General features: G+C 52.2%; 11 protein-coding genes across 11 annotated transcripts; 6 read left to right on the top strand and 5 right to left on the bottom strand.

Moving 5' to 3' along the window:
* The first annotated feature begins 896 nt into the window (after positions 1 to 896).
* On the top strand, positions 897 to 2,841 carry BU25DRAFT_406547 (cytochrome P450). Its single transcript, XM_033705312.1, has 4 exons — positions 897 to 1,137; positions 1,195 to 1,372; positions 1,434 to 1,502; positions 1,559 to 2,841. The coding sequence occupies exons 1-4, from the start codon at positions 1,033 to 1,035 to the stop codon at positions 2,773 to 2,775; spliced, it is 1,569 nt and encodes a 522-aa protein (XP_033566220.1). The 5' UTR covers positions 897 to 1,032; the 3' UTR covers positions 2,776 to 2,841.
* On the bottom strand, positions 2,796 to 4,019 carry BU25DRAFT_487598 (uncharacterized protein; the record flags this gene model as incomplete). The annotated part of the gene is made up of 2 exons (XM_033711294.1): positions 3,025 to 4,019; positions 2,796 to 2,968 (listed from the first exon to the last, which is right to left on the bottom strand). The coding sequence occupies exons 1-2, from the start codon at positions 3,944 to 3,946 to the stop codon at positions 2,796 to 2,798; spliced, it is 1,095 nt and encodes a 364-aa protein (XP_033566219.1). The 5' UTR covers positions 3,947 to 4,019.
* A 137-nt stretch (positions 4,020 to 4,156) lies between these two features.
* Positions 4,157 to 6,637, top strand: BU25DRAFT_137985 (ubiquitin-activating enzyme E1 3). Its single transcript, XM_033700572.1, has 4 exons — positions 4,157 to 4,428; positions 4,482 to 4,652; positions 4,711 to 5,602; positions 5,655 to 6,637. Exons 1-4 carry the CDS (start codon positions 4,366 to 4,368, stop codon positions 6,404 to 6,406), a joined length of 1,878 nt encoding a protein of 625 aa, XP_033566218.1. The 5' UTR covers positions 4,157 to 4,365; the 3' UTR covers positions 6,407 to 6,637.
* Positions 6,395 to 7,548, bottom strand: BU25DRAFT_487596 (NAD(P)-binding protein; the record flags this gene model as incomplete). Its single annotated transcript, XM_033711293.1, has 3 exons — positions 6,395 to 6,542; positions 6,596 to 6,840; positions 6,909 to 7,548. 2 exons carry the CDS (start codon positions 7,546 to 7,548, stop codon positions 6,692 to 6,694), a joined length of 789 nt encoding a protein of 262 aa, XP_033566217.1. The 3' UTR covers positions 6,395 to 6,542; positions 6,596 to 6,691.
* A 158-nt stretch (positions 7,549 to 7,706) lies between these two features.
* Positions 7,707 to 9,345, top strand: BU25DRAFT_406542 (uncharacterized protein). Its single transcript, XM_033705311.1, has 2 exons — positions 7,707 to 7,798; positions 7,856 to 9,345. The coding sequence occupies exons 1-2, from the start codon at positions 7,790 to 7,792 to the stop codon at positions 9,188 to 9,190; spliced, it is 1,344 nt and encodes a 447-aa protein (XP_033566216.1). The 5' UTR covers positions 7,707 to 7,789; the 3' UTR covers positions 9,191 to 9,345.
* Positions 9,346 to 9,623: 278 nt separating this feature from the next.
* On the top strand, positions 9,624 to 12,875 carry BU25DRAFT_137807 (N-alpha-acetyltransferas-like protein 15). Its single transcript, XM_033700571.1, has 3 exons — positions 9,624 to 9,906; positions 9,954 to 12,020; positions 12,071 to 12,875. The coding sequence occupies exons 1-3, from the start codon at positions 9,825 to 9,827 to the stop codon at positions 12,424 to 12,426; spliced, it is 2,505 nt and encodes an 834-aa protein (XP_033566215.1). The 5' UTR covers positions 9,624 to 9,824; the 3' UTR covers positions 12,427 to 12,875.
* Positions 12,876 to 13,105: 230 nt separating this feature from the next.
* BU25DRAFT_417787 (uncharacterized protein) lies at positions 13,106 to 14,257 on the bottom strand (the record flags this gene model as incomplete). Its single annotated transcript, XM_033707828.1, has 4 exons — positions 13,106 to 13,322; positions 13,357 to 13,505; positions 13,548 to 13,843; positions 14,152 to 14,257. The coding sequence occupies 4 exons, from the start codon at positions 14,255 to 14,257 to the stop codon at positions 13,106 to 13,108; spliced, it is 768 nt and encodes a 255-aa protein (XP_033566214.1).
* Positions 14,258 to 15,311: 1,054 nt separating this feature from the next.
* Positions 15,312 to 17,538, top strand: BU25DRAFT_454396 (uncharacterized protein; the record flags this gene model as incomplete). The annotated part of the gene is made up of 8 exons (XM_033709864.1): positions 15,312 to 15,465; positions 15,512 to 15,591; positions 15,661 to 16,125; positions 16,177 to 16,188; positions 16,242 to 16,369; positions 16,416 to 16,500; positions 16,555 to 16,817; positions 16,878 to 17,538. 8 exons carry the CDS (start codon positions 15,312 to 15,314, stop codon positions 17,536 to 17,538), a joined length of 1,848 nt encoding a protein of 615 aa, XP_033566213.1.
* Positions 17,488 to 21,133, bottom strand: BU25DRAFT_406539 (uncharacterized protein). The gene is made up of 3 exons (XM_033705310.1): positions 18,907 to 21,133; positions 18,636 to 18,852; positions 17,488 to 18,583 (listed from the first exon to the last, which is right to left on the bottom strand). Exons 1-3 carry the CDS (start codon positions 20,848 to 20,850, stop codon positions 17,814 to 17,816), a joined length of 2,931 nt encoding a protein of 976 aa, XP_033566212.1. The 5' UTR covers positions 20,851 to 21,133; the 3' UTR covers positions 17,488 to 17,813.
* A 1,372-nt stretch (positions 21,134 to 22,505) lies between these two features.
* BU25DRAFT_383548 (glycoside hydrolase family 28 protein) lies at positions 22,506 to 23,912 on the top strand (the record flags this gene model as incomplete). The annotated part of the gene is made up of 2 exons (XM_033704289.1): positions 22,506 to 22,960; positions 23,009 to 23,912. 2 exons carry the CDS (start codon positions 22,506 to 22,508, stop codon positions 23,910 to 23,912), a joined length of 1,359 nt encoding a protein of 452 aa, XP_033566211.1.
* A 24-nt stretch (positions 23,913 to 23,936) lies between these two features.
* Positions 23,937 to 25,572, bottom strand: BU25DRAFT_406538 (kynureninase 2). Its single transcript, XM_033705309.1, has one exon. It carries the CDS (start codon positions 25,480 to 25,482, stop codon positions 24,001 to 24,003), a length of 1,482 nt encoding a protein of 493 aa, XP_033566210.1. The 5' UTR covers positions 25,483 to 25,572; the 3' UTR covers positions 23,937 to 24,000.
* Positions 25,573 to 25,613: the final 41 nt, after the last annotated feature.

The following is a 25,613-nucleotide window of genomic DNA, read 5'->3' as shown; positions in this document are numbered from 1 at the left end:
ATTGTACATGAGGCGGGCCAGAATATAAGAGTGTGTGGGGGCGGTTGTCGCAGTTGACGACTCTTGAGCGTGCATCGCTGCAACATTGGGAGTTGTTTCTCGCCTGCAATTTCCTATCTTCACCCATGCATTACCTCCTCCAACTCCACGATCTGCGGGAGCGCCATCGAAGGGGGTTATGGACACGTATCTCGGTTCACCACTCGAATAAAGTCTCTTCAGAGGGACTCCTTTTTTCAATCACTTAACCCTCAGTCTTTGTACTAACATGTGGTGGTTCCAACTCTTGTCATCTCTTGAGAATCTCTTGAGAGTTTCTTGAACGATCTCGACGTGTTCGACGAGAGCCACGATATCCCAAATCGAGGTATTTGGGGTTACCACCATACCCGTGGCATGCAAACGACATGAGTGCGACATCGGCGATGTCAGCAGCGATGCCGCTAAATAATTCATTGGGGTGAGAATTGCCAAAGCTGAAACTGGTATCAAGTCGTCCATAGTGATACCTAAAATTGAACTTCCAAGAGAGGTGTTCGTCCGCACGATTGGTAGCCATCAGAGGAGAGCACTGTTGAGGCTGACATTTACCCCCTACAGTTGCATGTCCACGATCGAGTGGACGCGGCAAAACACGTCACCACCCGTCCATGATGCAGCCTTCTGAAAACGAGAACGCGATCGATTGTTCGGCTTGCCATATGTCAGATGGAATGGCACGGACGGCTGTTGCCTTATCGCACGCTCAAGCGAGGTGTTGCGGGATTGTGTGGTGCCGCACCTCGCCAGGGCTTAGGGCGCTAGTGCAATTCACATTATGTCATTGGCTCATCAGCTAGGCGCCTAAGCACGTATTCCCAGAGGCCCTGCGTCCACTTCCATCCCCAATAAAGATCCTACGATGGGGGCCGAAATCTGTCGTCGCTCAGAGCCTCATGGGTCTGACCTCGCCGCGGAGTATCTCACGCCACCCGTCCATGCCCCATCTTCTACACTTCATCTGAACGCCAGAGTGCGACATCTGCTCCAGAAATGCCATCCATAGATCTCTGTGTAATCAGCGCAAAGCTGCTGCTTTCTGGAACCGTGTGCTACTTCGTCGGGTCTTGGCTTTGGCAGTACAGGGCTGATCGATGGGTAAGTAGAAGCAATTGGAGGAGGACATGCAAGTGGGCCTGCAGCTAATGTAACTAGAACGATGAGCAGTTTGCAGCACGGTCGGGTTGCAAGCCGGTTCGCAAATGGGCAGCGCGCTGGCCGCAAGGCTTAGATCTGCTTACCGCAGTCTTCCGTCATGCGAAGGCAGGCACCATCCTGCAGTTCTTTCTGGAGATACTTGAGTTGTCAGGAACGACTCACGAGCAGCAACTATGTGAGCTACTTGGGCATTCAACATCGATCGTGTTCGGAGCCAGCTACTGATACATACGCAGTGGGCAGCCGTGGAGTCAATACAATTGAGCCGCAAAACATCGAGGCGATACTGTCCAGTCAGTTTGAAGGTCTCAGAAACCCAATAGGCTGACTGCACCATTACAAGTACTGACCAGTAACATAGACTTCAGCCTGGGTCTTCGTCCTCTCCATTTTGCGCCCTTGCTGGGAAGTGGGATCTTCACCCAGAACGGCGCAGCATGGAAACACTCTCGTGCGCTATTGAGGCCTCAGTTCACTTCGAACCGCTCTCAGAATTTCGAAGAGATCAAGAAATGTGTCGAAAGCCTGCTACAGCAAGTGCCGACAGGTGCCGTTGTTGACCTTCAGCCACTCTTCTTTAAGCTGACCTTTGACACAACCACGTTTCTCCTCTTTGGTGAGACAATGTCATCATTGGCGTCGAGTGAGATCGCCGGCCAGGAGTCAGAATTCGCAAAGGCTTTCAACATTGGTCAGGATTACCTATCGCATCGTGGTCGCCTCGGCCTCTTCTACTGGATAGCCAACACACCTCAATTCCGAAGAGCATGCAAAACATCGCATGCCTTCGTCGACGCTGCTGTACAAAGAGCTCTAGATGCAGCTGAGAAGAATGGTGAGAAACCAGCGGAGTCCAGCAAACAGTATGTCTTCATCGATGCCCTCGTTCGTGAAACTCGAGACAAGAAGGTCTTGCGAGATCAATGTCTGAATGTGCTTTTGGCTGGAAGAGATACAACGGCATGCTGTCTGACTTGGACACTGCATCTTCTTGCACGCCATCAAAACGTTTTGGATAAGCTTCGTGCAGAAGTACAGTCGGTTGTTGGCCTCGGTCAAGATGCTCCACAGCCTACGCGTGAGCAGCTGAAGAAGATGAAGTACCTCGATCTAGTCCTCAAGGAAGTCTTGAGACTCTATCCATCGGTACCCGTCAATTCACGTGCCGCTGTCAAAACGACTACGCTGCCTGTAGGTGGCGGAGCAGACGGCCAATCCCCGATCCTTATTAAGAAGGGGGAGGCCGTTGGCTATTGTGTCTACGCCATGCATAGGCGCAAAGACCTCTATGGAGAAGATGCTATGCAGTTCATTCCAGAGCGTTGGGAAGACGGCAGGCTGGCAAAGGAAATTGGGTATGGCTATTTGCCGTTCAATGGTGGGCCAAGAGTATGCTTGGGTCAGGATTTTGCCCTGTTGGAGGCAGGTTACACTGTCACCAGGATCATCCAGCGATTCCCATCTATCAGCGTACCAGAGGGCGATGAGATAGTTGAGGTAGGCAAGGAGAAGCAGACTTTGACGCTCGTGGTCGCTCCTGGAGAAGGCTGTAGGGTGCAGTTGCGCTCAGGCTTATGAGGTCAAACCTTCGATATTGTTCAGTACCATATGCTTCTCGTCCTATGATGAGGTATAGCTTCAACGCCTTCCTTCTCCCTCTCTTTCGCCAGATCGTATAGGAAGAAGTCAATGAGGATGGCATTAACTTTCGCATCAGGCTTGAGCGCGAGAATCTCTCGACGAAGAAGCTCAACAGCCCATATACTGCAACCTACCCGCAAGTTAGCTAACGAATAGACATGGGGAAGAGAACGAGAGGCAACCTACCTCGAATCTGCATCTCCCACGTATGTCCGCTTTCTATGACATCCAGACGCCGGATCTTAGCTTCCAGCGACGGGCAGAACCACATTACGCCGAGCGAGTGCAGCATTTGTGGTACGCGGTAGTCTGCAAACATGGTAATCTTGTCGATGTCGTTGAACGCCCCGTAGCCTTCGCCGTCGAATGCCGCCCATAGATCGGCGACGAAGATTTGTGCACGCTTGAGGAAGCGGACATGCTTGCGCTCAAAGGTGCCTTCGTCAGCAAAACAGGTGAACTTCTCGGCGAGAAGATTCACGAGACCTGCTGCTGAGTTTTTGGCGTCTTCGATGAGTGTTACAACGCTACCGTCAAACTCCTCATCCAGCACCCTTCCTGCTTCTCTCAGACACCGTATCCGCTCTTCAAGCATCGGCGGCTCCTCCTCGTTTGCCGATCTAAACACCTTTCTGAGCACCTCATCTGTGCACTTCTCCTCGTCGATCCAAGACTCGGGGGATGTGATTGGGATATCCTCGTCCAACGCTCTTTGCAAAACAGCCACCAAACCCCAGTACCCCGTCCACTTCTTCTCCTTATACTCAACCGCAAACCTCTCATCTTCGCTCTTCTCACTCCAGAAGCTGAAGTTCAGAAGATCCATAGTGAAGATGAAATTGACTGTACTCTCGTCCTTGGCTTTGGGGTGCAACTCATGGGAGGACCATGTTTTGGTGCTGTATTTGCGCTTTTCCATTTCGTCAAGGACTGATTGGGCGGCCACTTTGGTCGAGCGCATGTCTAATGCTACGTCGATGCTGTTATCGTAGATGAACTCAGCACTTTCGAGCACGTTGGTCTCTGGAGGGCCGTCATTTCGAATGCCGATGCCGAAACGCTTTCGGAGGAGGTCCAGGAGTTCGTGGTCGACTTCGTCGTCTGACATTGTGATGGTTGACGCTGCCTGCTGGAAGGGAAACCGTTTTCGCGCTAGCCAGATGGAGTTGTGGCGGTGAAGGAAGGCACGACCTGCGTTCACCTTCCGTGAATCGGCTCGCGTACTCCAGACGAAGGATTAATCTTCGGTCACCTTCGACTTCTGATATCGAACATGTGACTTGATGAGCTTGAGTTTCACAACCTACACGTTAGAGTGCTCGCGTAGGCACCACTAGCGCGAAGTTTTGAGGCTCTAGCAGACCGGGGTCAGTGGATCAGCGCTAGAGATCGCAGCACGGAGTGACGTCGACCTCTCTCACCTTGAGATCTTCCATTATCCGCGCGCCGGCGGCCTTTACTCTTCGCGCATGTCGTGACAACCTACACTCCTATACCACATCCGCCGAATCCCCCACCGTCACCGCAATGGCACGCGACAAGTTTGCTCAGCAGAGCCTCGGCGGCACGCTGCACGGCTTGGTCAAGAAGGTGTGATTGAGATACCAATAACATGTTACTTCTGGATTACTGACAGGAATCAGTCGCGCGTTCTTATGGTAGGAGCTGGCGGCATTGGCTGCGAGCTGCTCAAGAACCTTGTTCTTACCGGCTTCGGCGAAATCCACATCGTCGACCTCGATACCATCGACCTCAGCAACCTCAATCGCCAGTTCCTGTTCCGCAACGAGCACATCAAGAAGTCCAAGGCATTGGTATGGAAAATATCACGTCTTCGAGGAGGTGAGAGAGCATGCGCTGACACCACAGCAGGTTGCCAAGGAGTCGGCGCATAAGTTCAACCCCAACGTCAAGATCGAAGCCTACCACGACAACATCAAGGACCCGCAGTTCGACGTCGCGTGGTTTCAGAGCTTCAACATCATATTCAATGCTCTCGACAACATCGATGCACGCCGACATGTTAACAAGATGTGCCTGGCCGCCAATGTACCGCTCATCGAGAGTGGCACCACAGGCTTCAACGGGAATGTGCAGGTCATCAAGAAGGGCGACACCGAGTGCTACGATTGCGTAGAGAAACCCATACCAAAAGTCTTCGCCACATGCACGATTCGAAGCACGCCCTCGCAGCTCATCCACTGCATAGTATGGGGCAAGTCGTACCTGTTCGCAGAGCTGTTCGGTATCTCAGAGGACGATGCGCCGGAGTTAGACCAGAGCTTAGACAAGGATGGGAACAACGCAGAGGAGATTGCTGAACTGCGCAAGGAGGCGACAAAATTGAAGCGCGTACGAGAGCAGATGGGCTCGCAAGACTTCCCACGTGCCGTCTTCGAGATGGTCTTCAAGGATGATATCGAGCGGCTGCTGAGCATGGAGGACATGTGGAAGGGCAAGAAGGCACCAGTTGCGCTGGATTTCGATACGCTGTCAGAAGAGGCCACGGCCCCGGCGCAAACGATTTTGCAGGACGACCAGAGGACGTGGACCACAGCAGAGAACTTCGCAGTCTTTGTGGACAGTTTACACAGGCTTAGCCAGCGTCTGGAAACAGAGCGTGCGCAAACAGAGGTCGGGAACTCGGCTCCCATTCTGAGCTTCGACAAGGACGATGTAGACACTCTGGACTTTGTTGTTGCGAGCGCCAACTTGCGAGCAGCCATCTTCGGTATCGAGCCGCGTTCAAAGTTCGATATCAAGCGTAAGCAAGCTTGCGAGATGAGTAACGGAATATTGCTGACACGTTCTCACAGAAATGGCCGGCAACATCATCCCTGCAATCGCAACGACCAACGCAATGACTGCAGGGCTCTGTGTTCTTCAAGCATTCAAGATCCTACGTTATTCCGACCCGGAGCAGCTGAAGCGACAAGCCAAGATCGTCTTCCTCAATCGGCAAACCAACGGAATGCTCACTGCTGAGAAACTGAGAGAACCCAACCCAGAATGCCCGACCTGCAGTGTCGCCCACGTCACTCTGACTGTCGACACAGCGCGTGCGAAACTCAGTGATCTAGTAGACGATATATTGAAGGGACAGTTGGGTTATGGTGAGGAATTCAGCATTACAAAGGATGGCGACCTTCTCTACGATGCGGACGAGGATGCACACTTGGATAAGACGTTCAGCGACCTCGGTCTTGTGGCAGGCAGTTCGCTGACCATCATTGATGATGCCGACGAGAACAAGAAGGTCAACGTACAGCTCACCATCGACGCGAAGGACCTGTCCTCTGCAGACAAGCCGATTAATCCGCTCGAAGACCTCAGGATCGCAACGAGGCCGAAGGTCGCAGTACCTGTCGCAGCACCCGCAACTAACGGGCATGCTAAGGCGAATGGCACTACGAACGGAAGTCTCAAGCGAACAGCCGACGAGGCCAGTCTGGAAGATGACATTGTCAGGAAGAAGGGCAAGGTCATGGAGGGCAAACAGATGATGGACACCGATGACATTTTGGTGATCGAGGACGAGAAGGATGATGGGGTCATTGAGATCGACTGAGTCGCGACAAGATCGCCTGTTCTGCTTGCATCTCCACCCCACACGTCCTCCGCGGATTGACTTCTCCTCCTTGGCCAACTTCCATGGTTCCCCACGACCTCAGGCGCATCAATTCCCTCATCCTTCTGGATACCCTCTGTACTTATATCAGCATGGCGCGACTTCGGCGGCGTTTGCAAATGGGTATACCTCGATCACATCTGCTTTAGCTTTCCCACCTAGAAGTCAGGAGGCAATTGGCAGCTCTCTATGAGCTTGGCTTTGAGCCCTTACCACCGCACAGTCTCACACCGCAGATAACCCTCCATCTAGATTCAACACGCAATTATGCGCATACTGATTCTCCGCAAGAAATAACGCTGCGTGTGCGACTTCTTCTGGCTTGCCGAATCGCTTGAGTAGGATTCGGTCTTGGAGTTGTGATGTGTTGAGACCTGCTCGCCGTTAACATCTCGTACAGCTCATATTGTCACCCACATAAAGTGCAATTGCCGCAACATACCTTTCGTCATATCACTCTCCACATACCCCGGCACAATCGCATTCACCCTCACCCCATGCCCCACATACTCCGCTGCCAGCGCCCGAGTGAAACCTAACACACCCGCTTTACTCGCTGCGTATGCGACTGCACCGTAGCCGCCACTCACGCCCAACAGGCTTGACACATTGACAATGCAAGGCGTGAAGTCTGGTCCTGCTTCTGAGCGGGATTTGGTGGTCGAGTGCAGATACTTGTTCCGTAGCAGGAAACGGGTGCCGAGCATGAGCGCTGTGAGGTTTGTGTCGATTATGGATTGGATGTCTTCTGCTGGTGTGGTGGTGAAGAGCCGAGACTGTGTGATGCCGGCACAATTGACGAGAACGTCGATTTTCGAGGCGTCTTCGCCTTTGCCGAGTCCGCGCTCTTTGAAATGTGTGGTCGTCCAGAAGTCTGGAGATGTGATAGATCCTACGATGTATTGATGCCTTGATGTTGACGAAGCAGTCGGTGTGAGGGTTGATAGTGCGGTTTCTAAGTTCTCCGTGGAGCGGGAGATCAAAGTGCAACAGTAGGATTGTTTTGCGAAGGCTTGGGCAATCGCGAGACCGATGCCGCGGCTGCCGCCTGTGATGAGGACATGGCGCGCTCTAGAAGACATTGATGTAATGGATGTTAGATGAAGATTGATGGATCTCAAATTGGCCAATGACGTCGTGCGGCCACTAATCCCGTGAGGACGCGCCGGGACGCGTCGCGAGAGCTATGACCTCGAATCGAGTAGTCATTTCGATCAACGATCTTACAGCTTTCAGTCACCTGTTCTTCCTTCCTGCACCTCAGGGTGTTGCATATTTGCGCCCTTCTACATATCTCACATTTCCATTGATCAGACCGGCATCATGCCTGAGGTAAGCTTCTTAGAGCTCATACTCGCTTGACATACAATCAACGGTTAGCAACAACAGATCGCGGAGGTAGCACGCATAGTGCACTACCTCAAAAAGCACCTCGTCGGCCGCACAATCGCCTCCGTCCGCGCGGAAGAAGACGACCTCCTCTTCGGCAAAGTCGGCACCTCAGCATCGGCCTTCAAAACCGCCATGACCGGCAAGAAGGTCCTCGACGCCCGCCAACAAGGGAAATACTTTTGGCTTGTCATGGATTCGAAACCGCATCCGCTCATGCACCTGGGAATGACTGGATGGATCAAGTTTAGCAATGATGATACGGGTGCGTATTATAGGCCGAAGAAGGAGGAAACAGATTGGCCACCGAGGTTTTGGAAGTTCGTGTTGGACTTGAAGGGAGAGCCGAAATGTGAGGTTGCATTCGTGGATCCGAGAAGGTTGGGGAGATGCAGGTTGATCGATGTTGAGGCGGATGAGATGAGGAAGACATCGCCGCTGAGAGAGAATGGGCCTGATCCGGTGATTGATAAAGATGTGCTGACTGTGGAGTGGCTGACACAACTATTGAGGCGAAAGAAAGTGCCAGTCAAGGCGCTGTTGCTCGATCAGGCGAACATATCCGGGATAGGGAATTGGGTCGCGGACGAAACGATGTATCAGGCGAAGTTACATCCGGAACAGTACAGCAATACCTTCAGCGACGAACAGACCAAGAGGTTGCATGACGCGATCATGTATGTATGCGGTACGGCGGTGGACACACTTGCTGAGTCAGACAAGTTCCCAGAGGACTGGCTGATGAAGTATCGATGGGACAAGGGCAAGAAGAATGGCGGCAAGTTACCAAATGGCGCAAAGATCACATTCTTGACGGTTGGCGGGCGCACATCTGCTGTAGTACCCAGTGTGCAGAAGAAGACAGCAGCTGTTGCCGGCGATGTGTCTGAGGGTGCCGAAGATGAGAGCGAGGATGGTGAAGTAGAAGTTGAGCCAAAGAAGAGTGCAAAGAGAAAAACTAAGGTTGCAAAAGACAAAGAGCTTGAGCAAGCCCAGACAACGGCAGCAGCAAACACACCAAAGCGAGGGCGGAAGAAGGCTGATTACGGGGTGAAAAATGAGTCTGAGGAAGGCGAGGAGGAGGCACCTGCCCCAAAGAAGCAGAAGACAAGCACCACACCAAATAAGGCAACGCCGAGGAAGGCTACATCAGAGAAGGAAACAGCAGCAGTCAAGGAAGAGTTCAAAGAGGCGTCCGAAGAGGTTCCAGCTGCCACCAAGACTAAGAAGGCTGCCAGCGCAGCGCCCAAAAAGGGCAAGAAGACAGAACCCAAAGAAAAGATCAAGAGTGAAGCAACAAGCAGACTGCGGCGATCAGGGCGCACGGTGGAGTGAGAACATAATGATCTGTATATGATTCACGACCTGTATACTATTTGGCACCTTCGAGATGTGGACAACATTGAGATAAGTGTGCTTCTTGTGTTATCTTTTTGCCTTGAACTTGCCTCTATGGAGTATGCCCTTCCCAATAGAAATAGCAGAGCTTGAGGTATATCAAATGTTGTTCGACTGTTCAAAAACATGCTTTCACGTATGCGGGAGTGATTGTCAAAGGATTGCTGGAACTCACTACGCGTGAAGCCTCTGCTCTCTCAGAAGAAAAAAAGAGAAAACTTCAGAGCTGCTCAGCGACTCATCTAATAATGTTGTCTTGACCGTAGTTATAGTCCTGTTCATAGTGGGGTGAATGAAGACAGCACGTGCCTCGACGGCGGGCGCTACTGCAGCGCCGACCTTCGAAATTCGAGCTCCCCACATCGCCGACCTCACGCACTCACGGCTTCGGACGGTCACTTCCACTTTGTATTATGTCCATGGCGCAATGATTTGTTGCTAATTTTGCATTATTCCCTCATTCGCCAATACTGCCCCTATCACCGCAACAAATTGATCGATTTGATTTCGAACGAAACAATCGTGTGGCAGCTCTCGAACCGTCCACCTTACCATAAACACCACCACCACCATGCCGCAGCCATTGCCCAGCAAGGAGCAGACGCTCTTTCGCTCTGTCGTTAAGTACTATGAGGGCAAACAATACAAGAAGGGTGCGTCAACATACAACAGCGCCAACTTGCACTGCTGACCCCACCAGGTCTCAAAGCCGCCGACCAGATCCTGAAGAAGCACCCCACCCATGGCGACACACAGGCAATGAAGGCGCTCATCCTCAATTCGCAAGGACACGGCGAGGAAGCCTTCACTCTCTGCAAGGCTGCTCTTAAGAACGACATGAAGTCGCACATCTGCTGGCACGTCTACGGTCTGCTATGGCGATCTGTCAAGAATTATGAGGAAGCAATCAAGGCATACAAGTTCGCGCTGCGGATAGAACCTGGTTCGCTGAACATTCTGCGCGACCTCGCCCTCCTACAATGCCAGATTCGCGATTACGATGGATACATTGAGAGCAGGCGGAAGATGATGCAGGAGCGCCCTCAACTGCGACAGAACTGGACCGCGTTGGCTGTGGCCTTCCATTTGGCAGGCAACTTGACTGAGGCAGAAAACATTCTGAAGACCTACGAGGAGACGCTGAAGCAGACACCACCGAAGGGAGATATCGAGCACTCCGAAGCCGTCCTCTACAAGAACACGATCATTGCCGAGTCAGGAGATACCGAGCGCGCGCTGAAGCATTTGGATGAGATCATCAAGAGCAACCTGGACCGTACATCTGCATTGGAGCTGAGGGCTAAATACCTGCTGGATCTTGGGCGCAATGAGGAGGCTGAGCAGGCATACCGCAATTTGCTGGAGAGGAACAGCGAGTACCGTGCGTACTTCGATGGGCTCGAGAGGGCGCTTGGCTTGAGCCGCGACAACAAGGCAGATGTCGAGAAGCTGGCCGAGCTCTACCAATCCTACGCCAAGGAGAACAGTCGCAATGATGCGACCAGACGCGTACCTCTGGATTTCCTGTCTGGCGACGCTTTCAAGGCCGCTGCAGACTCGTACCTCCGCTGGAAGCTGAACAAGGGTGTTCCTTCGACATTCGCCAACATCAAGTCGCTATACGCCGATGCTGAGAAGAAGGCCATCATCGAAGAGCTGGTTCTCGGATACGAGTCGGAAAAGAAGGCAAATGGTTCTGCTAAGGAGGAGACAAACGGCGACAAGTCAGATCGTTTCGAGCAGTCCGTGCTGTACTTCCTGGCGCAACACTATAACTACGTTCTGAGCCGCGACCTCAAGAAGGCTAACGAGTACATTGACCGACTTATCAAACTCGACCCCAAGTCCGTTGATTATCATCAGACTAAGGCACGTATCCAGAAGCATACCGGCGACATCCAAAAGGCCGCAGAGACGATTAACCACGCACGCGAGCTTGACGAGCGCGACCGATACATCAACACGAAATGCGCCAAGTATCAGCTGCGCGCCAACGAGAATGAGAAGGCGTTAGCGACCATGAGCAAGTTTACAAGAAATGAGGCGGTTGGCGGTCCCCTCGGTGATCTACACGACATGCAGTGCATGTGGTATCTCATCGAAGACGGCGAGGCGTATGCACGTCAGCAGAAGTACGGCTTAGCCCTGAAGCGCTTCACCGCGATCGCAGATATCTTTGACGTTTGGCACGAGGACCAGTTCGACTTCCACAGCTTCTCGCTTCGAAAAGGACAGATCCGCGCTTACATCGACATGATCAGATGGGAGGATCATCTCCGCAACCATCCCTTCTTCACACGAGCAGCCATCAACGCAGTAAAGATTTACCTCAAGCTAGCAGACGACCCCAAGTTGGCGAACCCTGATCAGTTGGACCTGAGCAAGCTCGACCCTACAGAACGAAAGAAGGCCGAGAAAAAGGCAAAGAAGGAGCGTGAGAGGAAAGAGAAGGAGGAGGCTGACAGGAAAGCGGCCGCTGCCGCTAAGGCAACTGCTAAGGCAGATGACGAAGACAAGAAGAAAGAGGACACAGATCCCAACGGCGAGAAGCTGTTGCAGACCAAGGAACCGCTGGAAGCCGCTCAAAGGTTCTTGAAGCCCATGCTTGAGCATAGCACCCAGATCGTCCAGGCGCAAAACGTTGGGTTTGAGGTCTACCTCAGGAGTCAGAGGTACCTGCTTGCCCTAAAGTGTCTGCAGGCTGCACGAGAACTGGACCTTGAGAACCCAATGGCGCACGAGCAGAGCGTGCGTCTCCGCCAAGCTCGTAAGTTACCTTCACATCGAACGCATCGTCACTGTTCTAATAGATCGCAGTCAGCAAAGTCTCCGAACTCCCGGCCGAGGTCTCTCAGGTCGTCAAAGACACCTTCACCACACCGGCCGCCGACGCCGACCTGACAGCTTACAACAACGAGTTTATCAAGAAGCACTCTGAGAGCGCACGACACCTCCAAGCCGCGTACACTGCTCGCTACGCCCTTGACAACAGCACCAAGAGTCAGAACGAGACGGACCTGATTAAGACACTGGATCTTTCGACCATCACATTTGAGCAGGCCGAGCAGGGGCTGGCACTGTTGAGCGAGTGGAAGAGTGAAGAGAAGGTTCAGGACGAGTACAGGTCGAAGGCTGCGAGCCGGTGGAGCGAGGCTAATGTGTTCATCAAGTAGAGCGGTTCTAAGCGCATGAGCTTTGCTGGTGTGTCGAGCGATGCTGCCTTTCAGCATAGCGGTGTTGTGATGGCGCGTGTGGACATGGAAAAGCATATCAGCGAAGGTGCTGTATTGATACACTAGCTGGAACCAAAGCTGCATGGGTGAATGTCACATCAAACCCGTTATTCGAATATTTCGTCAATCCTCCGTCCGCGAAGACTACAGCCTGACGCGTACATCTAGCTTGCCCAAGAGAATAGATTGGGGTTACAGTGACCGCAGAGTGAAGGTAATCGCCAAGCACAGAGCGCCTGTATGGCTGTGCAATTGGACGGCTCTCGGCTGTGCAGATAAGAGTACCCACATGCTAGGCATAAACACCTCCTGGGTAGCTCATCCCGGGTTCCTGCTCGACTCAGGTTTTTCGATCATGCCGACCACGCTGGAGGCGGCCGCCAATCTCACACAATCCTCACTCAACGAGCTAGCTCGGTCAACACACCAGCCGTCAATATATCAACCTCTCAATGCAAGCAGAGAAGAGATAAACCTGCTAGCCCTCCATCCACCTTTAGAAGGTGAACCCACTCTATGATGTACGCTTCGTCGTATGGCATTGACGTCCGATACGGGTACCGCTCTGAAGCCCCCACCATATGCGGCCCTTTCCTATGTCGGGGAAAGACCGGAGTTCTCAAGTCCGATCCTCATCGACGGCCAGGAACTGCATATCACGCCCTGAGTATGGATTGCTGATCTTTAGGTCTCGGACTAGAACAATAGCACTCGCCGAAGCAAAGTTAGCTGGGAAGTCTGCCAGGAGACCGCATAGCATGTCGCTGCGTGTGCGGGTTTGGCTCCAGGCAAACAATGGTTGGTCATCAGATTCTTTTATGATCTCTTTCTGCAACCTGATGAAAGGGTGTTTTTGCTTCTTGTCCATACAATAGTGGCATGTTTACGTCGAAGAGACCAAGAAGACCGTATGCGATGTCTTTTGGCCTTGTCTTCATCCTGCTAGAAGCCCAAGACATCCTCTGAGCAACGCTGACGCTGTCCAGGGGTCGATGCGCAAGAGCTTGAGCATGGATGCGCTGTAATTAACGACAGAGCATTACGGTAATCAGCTTTCGTACCAATGAGTGTCCAGTCATTCGCGAAGAACTCGAGCTCCCGTGGCGCAAGGAGTTCTTGAAGAGTCCAGCCCCATGAGAACAATCGAACATTGGCCATTGACCATTTCGATATGGGAATTCAATTGTAACATCCTTTAGGTAGGCGAAACAGATATTTGACTCTTGGTACCAACGATAACATCGAGTTGATTGCTTCTGATAGCTCGGCGCTACTTGTCTTATCGATGCAGCAGGTGTCAACCCAGAAGTGTCGAAGCCCCTTCTCCATCCGCGGTATGTTCTCCGCATGAGCGTATCTTTTCATAACCACTTTTGGTTTTTCCGGTACCCTCTACGAAGTCTTTTTAGGTGAACTCGCTGCCATTTGGGCCCCGTGTATGCGACAAGATAGCATATGGCGGGATGTCGTTGCCCATGAATTCGACAAGGCTGAACTCGTCGCCTACATCATTACCAAGCTGCAGAAGTTGCATCAGAGATAAAATGAAAGATAACGAAGAGCTCTCCTGATATAAGCCCGAGACTGAGTGTAATGGGAACGAACGCTGTCTATAGGCAGACTCGAAGCGCCGCCGAATGGGGTGACGTCACGTGCCTCACTTACGGCAGACGGCCTCCTTCCCAGCCTCCCCGCGCAGTCTCACCAGTGACACGTGTTTGTCGATCCATCGGGTATCCATTACAATCAACATACGCTCAAGAGGAGCCATGACTGACACTCAACTGTATGCAAAGAAGAGCACAGAGATGGGGATGGGTGCCACAGCTTCAGTGCACTAATGGAACACAAGCTCTTGCTTAATATACACACAGCATATGGATATCGGCTTCACACGAATGATCAGGGTTGGAGGTAAACGTTTTTATTTATAGCCAATCACTAGACTGTTCGTCGTGAAAGCTGTAAGCACGAGGCAACTTGCGAGCCCTTAACCCCATGAACGTTGCGAAGCTGTGCTGAGCGGCTGCACAACATGCCTTACTTCGACCTCAGCCTCCCGTAGCGGCGGAACTGCTCAAGAGTCCCTCAAACCACGCAAATGAGGCTGTGGGGTTGATAGTCGAACTTTGCTCATGGAGGCGACACCGATGGATTCTCGACCCCGCAACGACCTCTTTATAGGCTTCGCTAAAGAAGTGAAAGGGATCCTCGCAAGGCCTCCCAATTTGTGCAATGCCTCATGCTAGCGCATTCCGGTCTATCCTGTGAATCTGTTGAAAGTCAGCCCCCACGTAAGAGCGATCCCTGCAGCTTTCGACTCAGCTGACACCCAATGGGAACTTGACAACACCGTCACAGGAAAGTATGGCCGAACGCTCAACAGAACCGTGGACACTGATCAGAGGCATAACGTACGGATACCACGAGGCTTTGCTAAAATGAATTGCCGGAACGACAAGCTACTTACAATTCGTACCGAGAGGCTTGCTCATTGCCTGATCGCCACAATATGCACGCCCCGGCACACGACACCCTACGTCAGTGGCACCAACCAATGATATGAGAGAAGGGCCTTATATGCGCCTAAGCACAGACAAGCTACATCGATGTTGGCCTTGCTGCGCGAGAACAGACCTACATGGTCCAGTGGATCCCCAATCTCGTCTCCGCCTCTCGGCTGGGCCCTCTCAGCTCCTTGTTCGAGACCGCGCGGTCAGACGTAGACAAAAGCCTGACACTCCGGTATTCCTACCTGCTCGACGACCTCCGGACTTCCCTTCAATACTAACATGCGGTCCGTGCTATTCAGCGCAATACTGGCCATGACGGCCGCGCAGCAGAGCGTTGGGGATCCCATCAACGACTTCTGTCGGCGTCATCAGCATCAAACATGCATAATCGACTCAAAGTTATACATAGATGGCGGGAGAGTATACTATGGAGGATCCGTGGATAACGGCAGTGTCGCTGAGCAAAGTGAGTTTGTGGCAGCGTAGCACAGAGATATAGCTGATCGGCGTAGATACTCGATTACTTTGGGAGAACGTTTTGGACACCAAAAATGACTACAAGTTCCCGGTTCAATACAGCAATTTGACCAAGGTACATTCCCTCTAAGGATGCTCATAGTCCCGGCGTCGGACTTCTTAATACTAATTGACTGTTCTGTAGGATCCAGAGGTACCTTCCGTAAGCGGAGGGGTGCTGTGGCCTGACACTACCAACAAATTGTTCTACTTGTTTGGTGGTGAGTACGACAATGCAAACGACGTACAGTCCTTCACCACGCTGTGGCTCTACGACGTTATCTACAACACCTGGAATCGCTCAGGGGCTTCTGATGGCTCCCTGACTGGTATAAAGTGGCCGACATTGGGCGCTGGTGCCGTCACGGATACAGGAACAGCGTATCACTATGGCGGATACCTGACCAACCTATCCATGCCGAAGTGGAATGGTGATCGTCTGATGTTGAGTTCACTGACCTCCTTCAATATGAACACTCGAAGCTGGCAGAACAACACATATGATCAGACACCTCGAGCTGAAGGATCGCTGCATTTCATTCCGGCTTCAGATGCAGGGATGCTTGTCTACTTCGGAGGTCTAGAGACGAACAACGGCGTGACCAGCTACGTGAGTATTCGTCCTTTCATCCTCGTGTCCATCCCTGTTAACACATCGTAGGCAAACATGAGCGTAAGTGGTCTCTTGCGAAACGTCGTCTTTAAGCTGGACTGACACCGCCGTAGAACATCCAGCTGTTTGATATTGCTAACAATAGGTGGTTCACTCAAACAGCTACTGGAGACGTTCCTTCACCAAGACGCGGCTCTTGTGCAGGCGTCATCTGGGCAAAAGACAAGTCTTCATACAACTTGTAAGGGTGACAACCGCAATGGTATGCTGATACTGACATACTGAAGCTATGTTTACGGCGGAATTACCTCGAACGAGAAAGCAGTTGACGAATTGTACATACTCACTCTGCCCTCATTCCAGTGGACCTTGGTATGTCTCTCTACATCATTTATACTTGAATTTGCTGTGTATTGACCCGCTCAGGCATACCCGGCATCTGTTCCAAACTACTTTGGAGGTAAAGGATGGATGTCCTGCGACGTAATCCGAGAGTCACAGATGCTCGTCATCGGCGGCCAAATTCCGAATGCCTCATTAACAGAATGCGATGTCCCAAAGATTGGTGGGCAGCACGGTCTTCTACTTGGACAGGAGGCTACCGAGCAGGGGGTTTGGTGGCATGCGATTCAGGACAACACAACGGGGTATAGGGTGCCCGATAAAATTGTCGCTCTCGTCGGTGGCGAGTACGTATCTCCCAGACAATATACGAAGCAATGTTTTTCTCCAAACTGACATCACGACAGTACCGATGGGCATGCCACAGCAACAGCACCAGCGCAAGGCTTTGCAGTACGGGACTTATCTGTGTACTTCAGAACGACAGCCTCCGCAGCACCACGAACTGCATCAAGGGCCATACCAGCAACATCGACGGCAAATCCAACAAGCCAACCAAAGCCCAAATCGAATACTGGCGCCATAGCAGGCGGAGTCGTTGGTGGAGTAGTCGGCTTAGCCGCTATCGTTGCCATAGTCTTCTTTTGCCTCCGCCGCAGACGTCGCAGCAAGCAAGCCGAGCCCAACCGAGTCGAACTGGCACACAACCCAACAGTCGGCCCGCATAGCCCTGCAATGACACAGAAGATGGGTGCGAATTATTCTGTACATGGCAGTTCTATGCATTCACCTTTGGTGGAAGCACCTGCGTTCTCGCCGCAAGGTTCCCCACCACCCAATCCCTGGAACGGCGAGCAAGCCAACTACTACCAAGGAATGTCGCCACATCAACAGGGTGGGTACAACCAACCGCAGCCATACTATCCCCCACCTCCTGAGCCTTCTCAGTCTCCTGGCAAACAGCAAAGCCCGCAGGATGTGAGTCATGAGCTGCCGAGTACTGGAACTCCAGCCATTTCCGAGCTACCACAGCTTAGGAGTCCGATACCAAAACGATCAGGCCTATAGGTTAATATTGGGGCTGGGGATTTTGGGTGGCATAGTCACCTTTGGCTCGTATTCTTTCGCTGAAATCATTGTTAATGTATCATCTTCGCTAAATGCACACAAATCGCAGGCTCTTGCAGGCTTTGTCCGCTTTTTATCATCGCTCCAGACCTCAAATCCACACAGAAACCAAATGGAAGCCACGAAATATCCAGAGGCTAACGACGACCATGCAGTACCGCCTCCTGACAGACCTCAGAGGCTCGTAATGTTGTAAGTGGTTTCTTCAGCACGACCTAACCCTGCCATTTGGTCCTCCTCTGGCGGAACTGGCTTACCATGCCAATGGGCAGCCAGCCGGGGTCGACAATATTGAATCCGCCGAAGCGAGTGATCATGTCTGGACCATACATCTGTGCAATCCACTTCCAATACGCATCCATGCTGTACCAGTTCGCATGTATGCCGCGCAAGTTGCTCTGTCTTAGTTCCTGCAGAGCCTGTGTAACCTGAGCGCTTAGGTCGACAGGCTCCTCTTCCGGACGCTTGAGCAGCTCAAGGTAGACGTTGCGTAGGTCGGCCTTGCCCATACTGGCGAGTGCTTCACGGTAACGTGTGAACTCTGCTATGCTGAAGAAAATATCTGCGTCTTCAGGTCGGAAATCTGGCTTCTCAGTATTCCAGCGCATATGCTCGAGATCACCTTTGTCGAAACGACGCTTTGCTTCGGTGTAGTCGTCTTTCTCGTTCTCCTTATGTTCATCCAGCAAGTCATACGGATTGACTTTCACCGAGTCGCGGATCTGCAGAAGACCAACAAAGGGAGACTTGAGATCTAAGCCACCGAGCTCGACAGGGAAGTAGAGGAAGCCGTCGGGCAGATCTGATACATCGAATCGATCCTTGATCATCTGCTTCAAATGCTGCACAACATTGCCGCCGTCAAAAACGCTCTCCTGGATATGGCGATGGGTAGCAAGCATCGTGTCAATGTGTTCACGGCCGAAGCAGTTTGCAGCCTTGCCGAAGTTCGCACTGAAGAAAGTAGCAGCATAGGAGTTCCAGGCTAGAGAGTGAGTTAGCAATCATCCGTAAAATGAGCAGTAGAATACACTTACCCTGGATCCAGTCAATGACACTGTTCGATTTCCCTTGCAATTGTTTCCGGAGCTCTGCTACATGGGAGTCGACCATCTTTCGATCAATGTCGAAGCGACCGTTGGAGGGGTTCAAGTAAAGGAAGCCCCATCGAATGTCGCCTTGAGGCAGGCGGTCATCAATCTCCATCTCGCCGTCCCGGCCAACACGTATGCTACCTGACTTAACGTTGTCGATCTGAAGCGCTGGTCAATACGTAGATCTCAGTACGATTCGGAGAAAGCGACATACCTGCGTACCAGTAACCTCAGCAAACTCTCGGACACTTGCCCAAGCTGTAGCGCAGGTCTCATAATCCTTGTTCCAAAACCACACATCATCGTACAAGCGGTGAAGTAAAGCGCCTTTGGTGTTTTGGTTCAACGAAAAGTCCATGCAAAAGAGTACAACTTCCCCAAAGACGTCGCTTAAGGCGTGCGAGCCTGGAGTACCTCGGCGCCTCAAGCGTGGCTCGGTGGACTGATTGTCGTCCGCGAATTTCAATGGTGCTTCCAGGAATGTCTTAAAGAAATTTCTCCACTTTTCAGACACACCAAAGAATTCGAGAACCGTTAACGTAGTGTTGTGAGGCAGCAGCGGGTTCCACGACTCGAAGATGGTGCGGAAGCAAGCTATCTCGCCATTGAGGCGAATGTTGAGTATGATCTCAGTAGCCAGAATATGAAGGAGGCCTTGCTTCGCTTCCATTGGATTCTTATCTGGTTCGTCATCATCATCATCATCATCCGACTCGGACTGGCCAACTCGACAATCGACGCCATCGAAGAGGGCGTACCCCATGTCCTCATCTTCTTCTTCGCACTCTTCCTCTGGCTGCGCCTGACGTGCCGTTCGCCGTGGTGCAGATGCGAGCATGGCCGATACCGATGTTTGTACCATAGGTGCCGACTTTCTCGCTGTCTGCATAGCTCGTTTTCGGGGTCGCTCTTGCACAAAGTCGGCAAAGTCAGCTTCTTCTTCGCCTTCGTTGTGTTGAACCTGTTGCTCCACATGATCTAAGAGCTGATTGATGAAGTAATGCTTGCGTTGGATCCTGCTGCGTTTGTTGTCGAGATTGCCACGAACACTCTGGCCCTGGTCGCCAAGAAAGTAACCGCGGCGCATCCTGTCAGGTTTTGGTACGTCTGGACGATTGCTCCGCCAGGCTTTTGAGGTGCTGCGTAACGCGAGGAATGCTGCCTTGAAAAATACCGACCACTTTATCCCAATATAGTGCAAAAAGATCGCTTGTAGTATGTCCTCGTGCATATGAATCTGGAACTGACCATTGATCTGGCGTCGTTGCTCAAGAAGGATATGGTTGCCCCAACTCCACCGATCGAGCGCTCCCATACGCATGTTGAGGACATCTGCAATCTCTGCCAAGATAACATCGTTGCTAAGGAAATCACCAAGTACCTCCCGTTTTTCGTTCGAGAGTAAGTCCGAGATCTGAAGAGACTTCACGACCCAACGCAGGGTATGAGTGTTGAACTGTGAGTTGCTCGTCAAGTTGGCTTCGAACTCCTCGACTTTCTTGCGCAAATTTTGCAGTGCTGATGCAACTTTCTTCTTGTCGGTGACGAATAGGCGTTCAAGGTACGCCTTCAGAGCAGACAAGTCAACAACAGCGGGCTCGAAGACAGACTTCTCCCACTCAGTCCGGGCTTCAAGCCTCTTGGCGCCGGGAAGTTCCTCGAAACTCTCGCCCATCTTAACATCGCCATCAGCAGTCGCGATCCCCTCCATCTTTTCAGAGGTAAGCCACTCGCTGACCAGCTTTCCGTAAAGGTCAGCGTATTCATATTTGGTAGCCTGGATAGAAACATATCGTAGCAACTTGTTCTCCCAGTCTTCTAATACGTCGGTAGATACTGAAGGGTCAAACCGTGTCTGGTCAAGGAAGCGGTCAAGATTCTTCAGGTCAGTCTCGAGCCGGCCATTGCGCGTTCCACCGGTGATCACACGCCCAGGTCGGTCACCCTCATCCCTGTGTGCAGTTGTTTTTACACCCAGACACAACTTTGTGCCATCAACCACGAGATTCAGGCGCCTGAGTGGATCCTGCTCTGCTTTCGCCGCCGATAGAAGAGCCGCGTGTTGCTTGTTGAAGGCTGTGCGCTGTTTGGAGAGTTCCTCGAGTTTCGTACTAGTGATCGTTTGTAGCGTTCCTGAGAACACACTACCGGATGCCATGGTGGTTCGTAAATGAGTTGGTACGTATGTACGTAGGAACAACTTGGGTGTGTTTAACGGTGGCAAAGAGGTTTGTAAGCGGGAGAGAAGAGAATTGTGGTGTGAAGTACGAGTTGGGAAGACGAAGTAAGTGTCTTTTGTGTTGCGAGATCGCAGTTGATGTGGAGAAAGTGCTCAGCCTCGTATACAAAACAGGCAGCAGTGGCTGGGCTTGGCAAGCGGAGAATTGTACGTTTACACTCAGCTACACATTGGAGATGTCGGTGAGTAGGTCTGCTCTTGCACAAACGTGCCTGAGCATCGTGTAATCAGACGCAACCAGTGGCGGCCTGCCCTTCTCTCATTTGAGGCTTGTCTAGGCAGCAGCATCGAAGCGACTGATCGTGCGAATGACGTACCATCCTTACACCGGATACAAACTGTTGCATCGATCAAATTACACAACCGAAAATACTGGTAACCCTTGAGTTTCAACGTTGTGTGTACACGTTACTTAGAGTATGGGCAGTCCAAGCCTTCCGCATCGGCTACACTTTACTTGCTCCATGTCTGATCGGGATGGAGCTAAGATGCTATGTCATGCATCTCGCCACTCTCAAGGTGGACTATGTCCAGCACAGATGCGTGTCGTTGCCCCGGCATGACTCCTTTGGGAGTATGGATAGGTGGAAAACCCAGATCAGTCTCTAGGCTGGTAGTAAAGCGCGGCTGCAGAACGCATGAAGTCTGAATGGCAGTGAAGCCTTCGATGAGAGGGTGCGCTATCGATATATGTTTAGCGCGTCATGGCCCCGCTTTTACCACAAGTCGCGACGGCCGCCAGGTCTTCCAGCTCGAGTTCTGCATCTCATACAATCGTGTGGGTATCTCTGCCAACAAATCCAGTCAACAGTAATCTCACGAACGGTGTCTTTGTTCGACAGCTTTCTGGATGCAATCGCGAGCCCATACCCACAACATCCTCGAGTGGCCGAATAAACGTGATACCAGCAATCAGCTATACGGCAGACCATGGCTCGATTTCACGCTCTAAATCAGTCGTTTGTTCGTTCGAATTCGATTGAGAAGTAGTCAGGTAATCGAGTGACCTAAGGATGCATCACTTCGCAAGGAGTGAACTTGTCGCGTCTCAATTACCCAGGACACCGGACACGCGTGCTCTTATGACTTGTCCCGGCTTCTACCTCTCGCTCTATCATCGACCTTGTCTTAACAAGCAAACACCAAGATTTGGATAATTCACCTGCCGCCGCGGGAGATCTGTTGGTCTTACTCACTATTCGTGGGAGATTAGCCGTTCGTCTGTCCACGAACCGCAACACCTTGCACGAACGCCAACCTGCATGATCTTCCAAAAAACATCCCTGTCCACCAAGCTACCCCAAGCTGCCCCAAGCTTTATCCAAGGATGCTTGGAATTCTTGGGGTTAGTGCGCGGGGACTCCGCATATTCTGGTGCACCGTGGAGATGAACGGCGGCCGACGACAAGAAATCACACTCACGGCGGAGAAATTTTTCAACATCATCACAGGGCCAAGAACAGCCAAGACTCAGAGGACCGATGAATGAGGTCAGAGGGGGACTATAAAATAGTCTGAGTGACACTCTGGTCTATGGCAGGCGATCAGAAACCGTTCCAGATTAATTCGGCACCATGAGGTCCATCTCCGTCCTTCTCGCCCTTGCGGCTTCTCTGACCTCAGTGTCTGCATCTACTTTCAACAATGACTTCATCCCCGCTGGTGCCTCCGTCCAGGTTGCTCGGTCCGACTCACTTCTGCCCAGAAAGCCTAGAGAGAAGGACAACTGGGGCAACGCTGTCGCACACGACCGCAAGAAGATCACCATTCGGGCGTCGAAGAACGACACAGACGACATTAGTGATGAATTCCTCTGGGCGCTCAAGAAGGCTAATAATGGCGGCCTTGTGCATCTGAAGAAGAACCACAAGTATGTCATCGGAAAGAAGCTTGACCTTAGCTTCCTCAAGGATGTCTATGTCAACATTGATGGAGAGTTGAAGTACACCAATGACATCAAGTACTGGCAGGCCAACAACTTCTACTACCCATTCCAGAAGAGTATCACGTTCACAGTCTGGGGCGGCAAGTGAGTCTTCCAACATCCTGAACCCCTTCAGAAGCTAACCAAGACTAGGGACGTCAAGATATACTCTGACTCTGGCACTGGAGTGATCAACGGTAACGGTCAGGCCTGGTGGGACGGCTTCTCAGGCGCCGAAATCCTCGACCCCAACAATGTATTCTACCGCCCGATTCTCTTTCTCACCGACAACGCAACCAACATCGAGATCTCAGGCCTGCACCTCAAAGACTCTCCATGTTGGACCACCTTCCTTGTACGCACCAAGAACGTCATCTTCGACAACATCTACATTGACGCCGTCTCCACCAACGCCTCCTCCCTGCCCAAGAATACCGACGGCTTTGACTCCCTTAACGTCGACGGCCTGACCGTCACCAACACACGCGTCAACGTGGGCGACGACTGCTTCTCCCCCAAGCCCAACACCACCAACATCTTCGTCAAGAACCTGTGGTGCAACGGCACGCACGGCGTATCAATGGGCAGCATTGGCCAGTACCCCGGTGTCAAGGATTACATCAGCAACGCGTGGATCGAGAACGTTACCCTTTTGAACGGCCAGAACGGTGCGCGCCTCAAGGCGTGGGCGGGCCCGGACGTTGGGTACGGATACATCGACAACGTGACGTACAAAGACATCATCATCGAGAACACCGATGCGCCTGTGGTGTTGGATCAGTGCTACTTCAATATCAATGAGACCACGTGTGCGAAGTACCCGAGCAAGGTTAATATCACGAATGTAAACTTCATTAACATCTCCGGCAGTAGTAGTGGCAAAAATGGGAGGGTTGTGGCGGATTTGACATGCAGCCCGGGCGCGACGTGCGATGGCATTCATCTGGAGAACATTAATATCACGAGTCCTGCGGGTTCCCCGCCGCAGATCGTGTGCGAGAATATCACGGGCGATATTGGCGTGGATTGTATTCCTGCGAGCGAGGCGGATGATTAGACAGAGATGTGTGTGGAAGTGTAGATGAGTGGTATCAAATGCATTAATGAACGCTAAACTATGCAAAGACTTTCCATCGTATCACCATCTACAACCTCGCCTCGACATTCGCGTTGACACTTTCCTCCTTCGCCTCACTCTGCTGCTCTGTCTTGGGCTGCAGCGCATTTTCAAAAATAGCCATAAACTTCTGCACATCCGCAAACGTGTTGTACATGGGCGCAGGCGCCACGCGGATAATACCTGGTTTCCTCTTATCGCAGATGACGCTGTTCTTCTCCAGTCCCGCGGATACATCCTCCATCAGATCCTCTTGCAGCAGGACGCTGAGTTGCGCACCGCGGAAGCGGGGGTCTGACGGCGAGATGATCTTGAACGGGAAGTTGCCGTCTTTGATGTTTCGCGTTGCGATGGCGGAGAGCAGGTATTCCGCGTAGGCAGTCAGGAGGAGGGATTTCGATCTTAAATCTGCCATTTTGGTCTTGTTGAACACGCTCAGACTCCCAGATAGACATGTCAGATCCACGATGGAGGGGTTCGAGCACTGGAAGCCCTGGGCACCGGGTGTGGGCTTGAAGTTGTTGTCCATCAAAAAGCGCGAAGACTTGTCATGTCCATACCATCCCTTGAGACCAACATTGTGCTCGTTGTTGCCGTGCTTCTCGTGCACGAAGGCGCCTGCGACTGCGCCGGCGCCGGAGTTCATGTACTTGTACGTGCACCAGCATGCAAAATCGACGTCCCACTCGTGCAGCTTCAGTTCGACATTTCCGGCGGCGTGCGCGAGATCCCAACCAATGGTGAGGCCGTGCTTGTGTGCGTGGGCTGTGATGGTGGGGATGTCGAGGAGCTGGCCGGAGTAGTATTGGATACCGGGAAGCAGGACCAGGGCGATCTCGTCGGCGTTGTCGGTGATGAGCTTGCAAATGTGCTCAGTGGTCATCAGGTAGCCCTCATCTGGCTCGACGGTCAACATGGACTTCTTGGGATCCAGACCGTGCCATTCGATTTGCGATTCGATGGCGTACCAGTCGCTGGGAAAAGGTCGCCATTCGCACATGATCTTGTGCTTCTTCTCTGTGGGCTTGTAGAATGCAGCCATCATCAGGTGGAGGTTAATTGTCAAGGTGTTCATGGCAACGATCTCCGAGGGAGATGCGCCAACAATGTCGGCCATTTGCTGCGAGCATTGTGCAGCAAGGTCCTGATACGTTGGCAATGGCGAGTCCTCGAAGTTTGTGAAGTGGCCGCCAACGGCAATGGATCCCCAAGTCTTCAGGTAGGCGTTCAGGTGCTCCCTGACGGCCTTCGGCTGGAGGCCGAGCGAGTTGCCGCAGAAGTAGATGCCTTCGTCATCCGAGCTGTTCGCTTTCGCCGCGGTCTTCGCATCGTCCTTGAGCTGTTTCCGCGCAAGCTGGGCCTTTGTGGGGACAACGAACTCTTCTCGGAAGGTCTTCAGGATCTCGTTGCTGTTGTCAAGAGATTGTGCGAACTCCAGCGAGTCGGCGTTAGCTGGCCATGCTGGCTTCTGGCCCTGTCGGAGCTGGTTGATAGCGGAAGTCGCGTCCATCATGATTCAGCACTTGAAGTCGATGTGAAATGCGCAATGCCGGAGGAGTGTAGGATGTGAATGAGCAGATGGTGGGGTGATACATCGCTGATATATATACATTACGTCCTGCAAAAGTTGTGGAGTTGCTT

Source organism: Macroventuria anomochaeta (assembly GCF_010093625.1).
Source record: "Macroventuria anomochaeta strain CBS 525.71 unplaced genomic scaffold BU25scaffold_3, whole genome shotgun sequence".
Classification (NCBI taxonomy): domain Eukaryota; kingdom Fungi; phylum Ascomycota; class Dothideomycetes; order Pleosporales; family Didymellaceae; genus Macroventuria; species Macroventuria anomochaeta.
This window is presented reverse-complemented; position numbering and strand designations above follow the sequence as displayed.

Bases quoted from the DNA above. Each gene is read 5' to 3' on its own strand.
- BU25DRAFT_406547 (XM_033705312.1), top strand. From the start codon at position 1,033: ATGCCATCCATAGATCTCTGTGTAATCAGCGCAAAGCTGCTGCTTTCT. The intron at 1,138-1,194 runs GTAAGTAGAAGC...TAATGTAACTAG, and splicing joins AGTACAGGGCTGATCGATGG to AACGATGAGCAGTTTGCAGC. The intron at 1,373-1,433 runs GTGAGCTACTTG...ATACATACGCAG, and splicing joins GACTCACGAGCAGCAACTAT to TGGGCAGCCGTGGAGTCAAT.
- BU25DRAFT_137985 (XM_033700572.1), top strand. From the start codon at position 4,366: ATGGCACGCGACAAGTTTGCTCAGCAGAGCCTCGGCGGCACGCTGCAC. The intron at 4,429-4,481 runs GTGTGATTGAGA...GACAGGAATCAG, and splicing joins TGCACGGCTTGGTCAAGAAG to TCGCGCGTTCTTATGGTAGG. The intron at 4,653-4,710 runs GTATGGAAAATA...ACACCACAGCAG, and splicing joins TCAAGAAGTCCAAGGCATTG to GTTGCCAAGGAGTCGGCGCA.
- BU25DRAFT_137807 (XM_033700571.1), top strand. From the start codon at position 9,825: ATGCCGCAGCCATTGCCCAGCAAGGAGCAGACGCTCTTTCGCTCTGTC. The intron at 9,907-9,953 runs GTGCGTCAACAT...TGACCCCACCAG, and splicing joins GGGCAAACAATACAAGAAGG to GTCTCAAAGCCGCCGACCAG. The intron at 12,021-12,070 runs GTAAGTTACCTT...AATAGATCGCAG, and splicing joins CGTGCGTCTCCGCCAAGCTC to TCAGCAAAGTCTCCGAACTC.
- BU25DRAFT_406539 (XM_033705310.1), bottom strand. From the start codon at position 20,850: ATGGCATCCGGTAGTGTGTTCTCAGGAACGCTACAAACGATCACTAGT. The intron at 18,853-18,906 runs GTATGTCGCTTT...CCAGCGCTTCAG, and splicing joins CTGAGGTTACTGGTACGCAG to ATCGACAACGTTAAGTCAGG. The intron at 18,584-18,635 runs GTAAGTGTATTC...CTCACTCTCTAG, and splicing joins TGTCATTGACTGGATCCAGG to CCTGGAACTCCTATGCTGCT.
- BU25DRAFT_406538 (XM_033705309.1), bottom strand. From the start codon at position 25,482: ATGGACGCGACTTCCGCTATCAACCAGCTCCGACAGGGCCAGAAGCCA.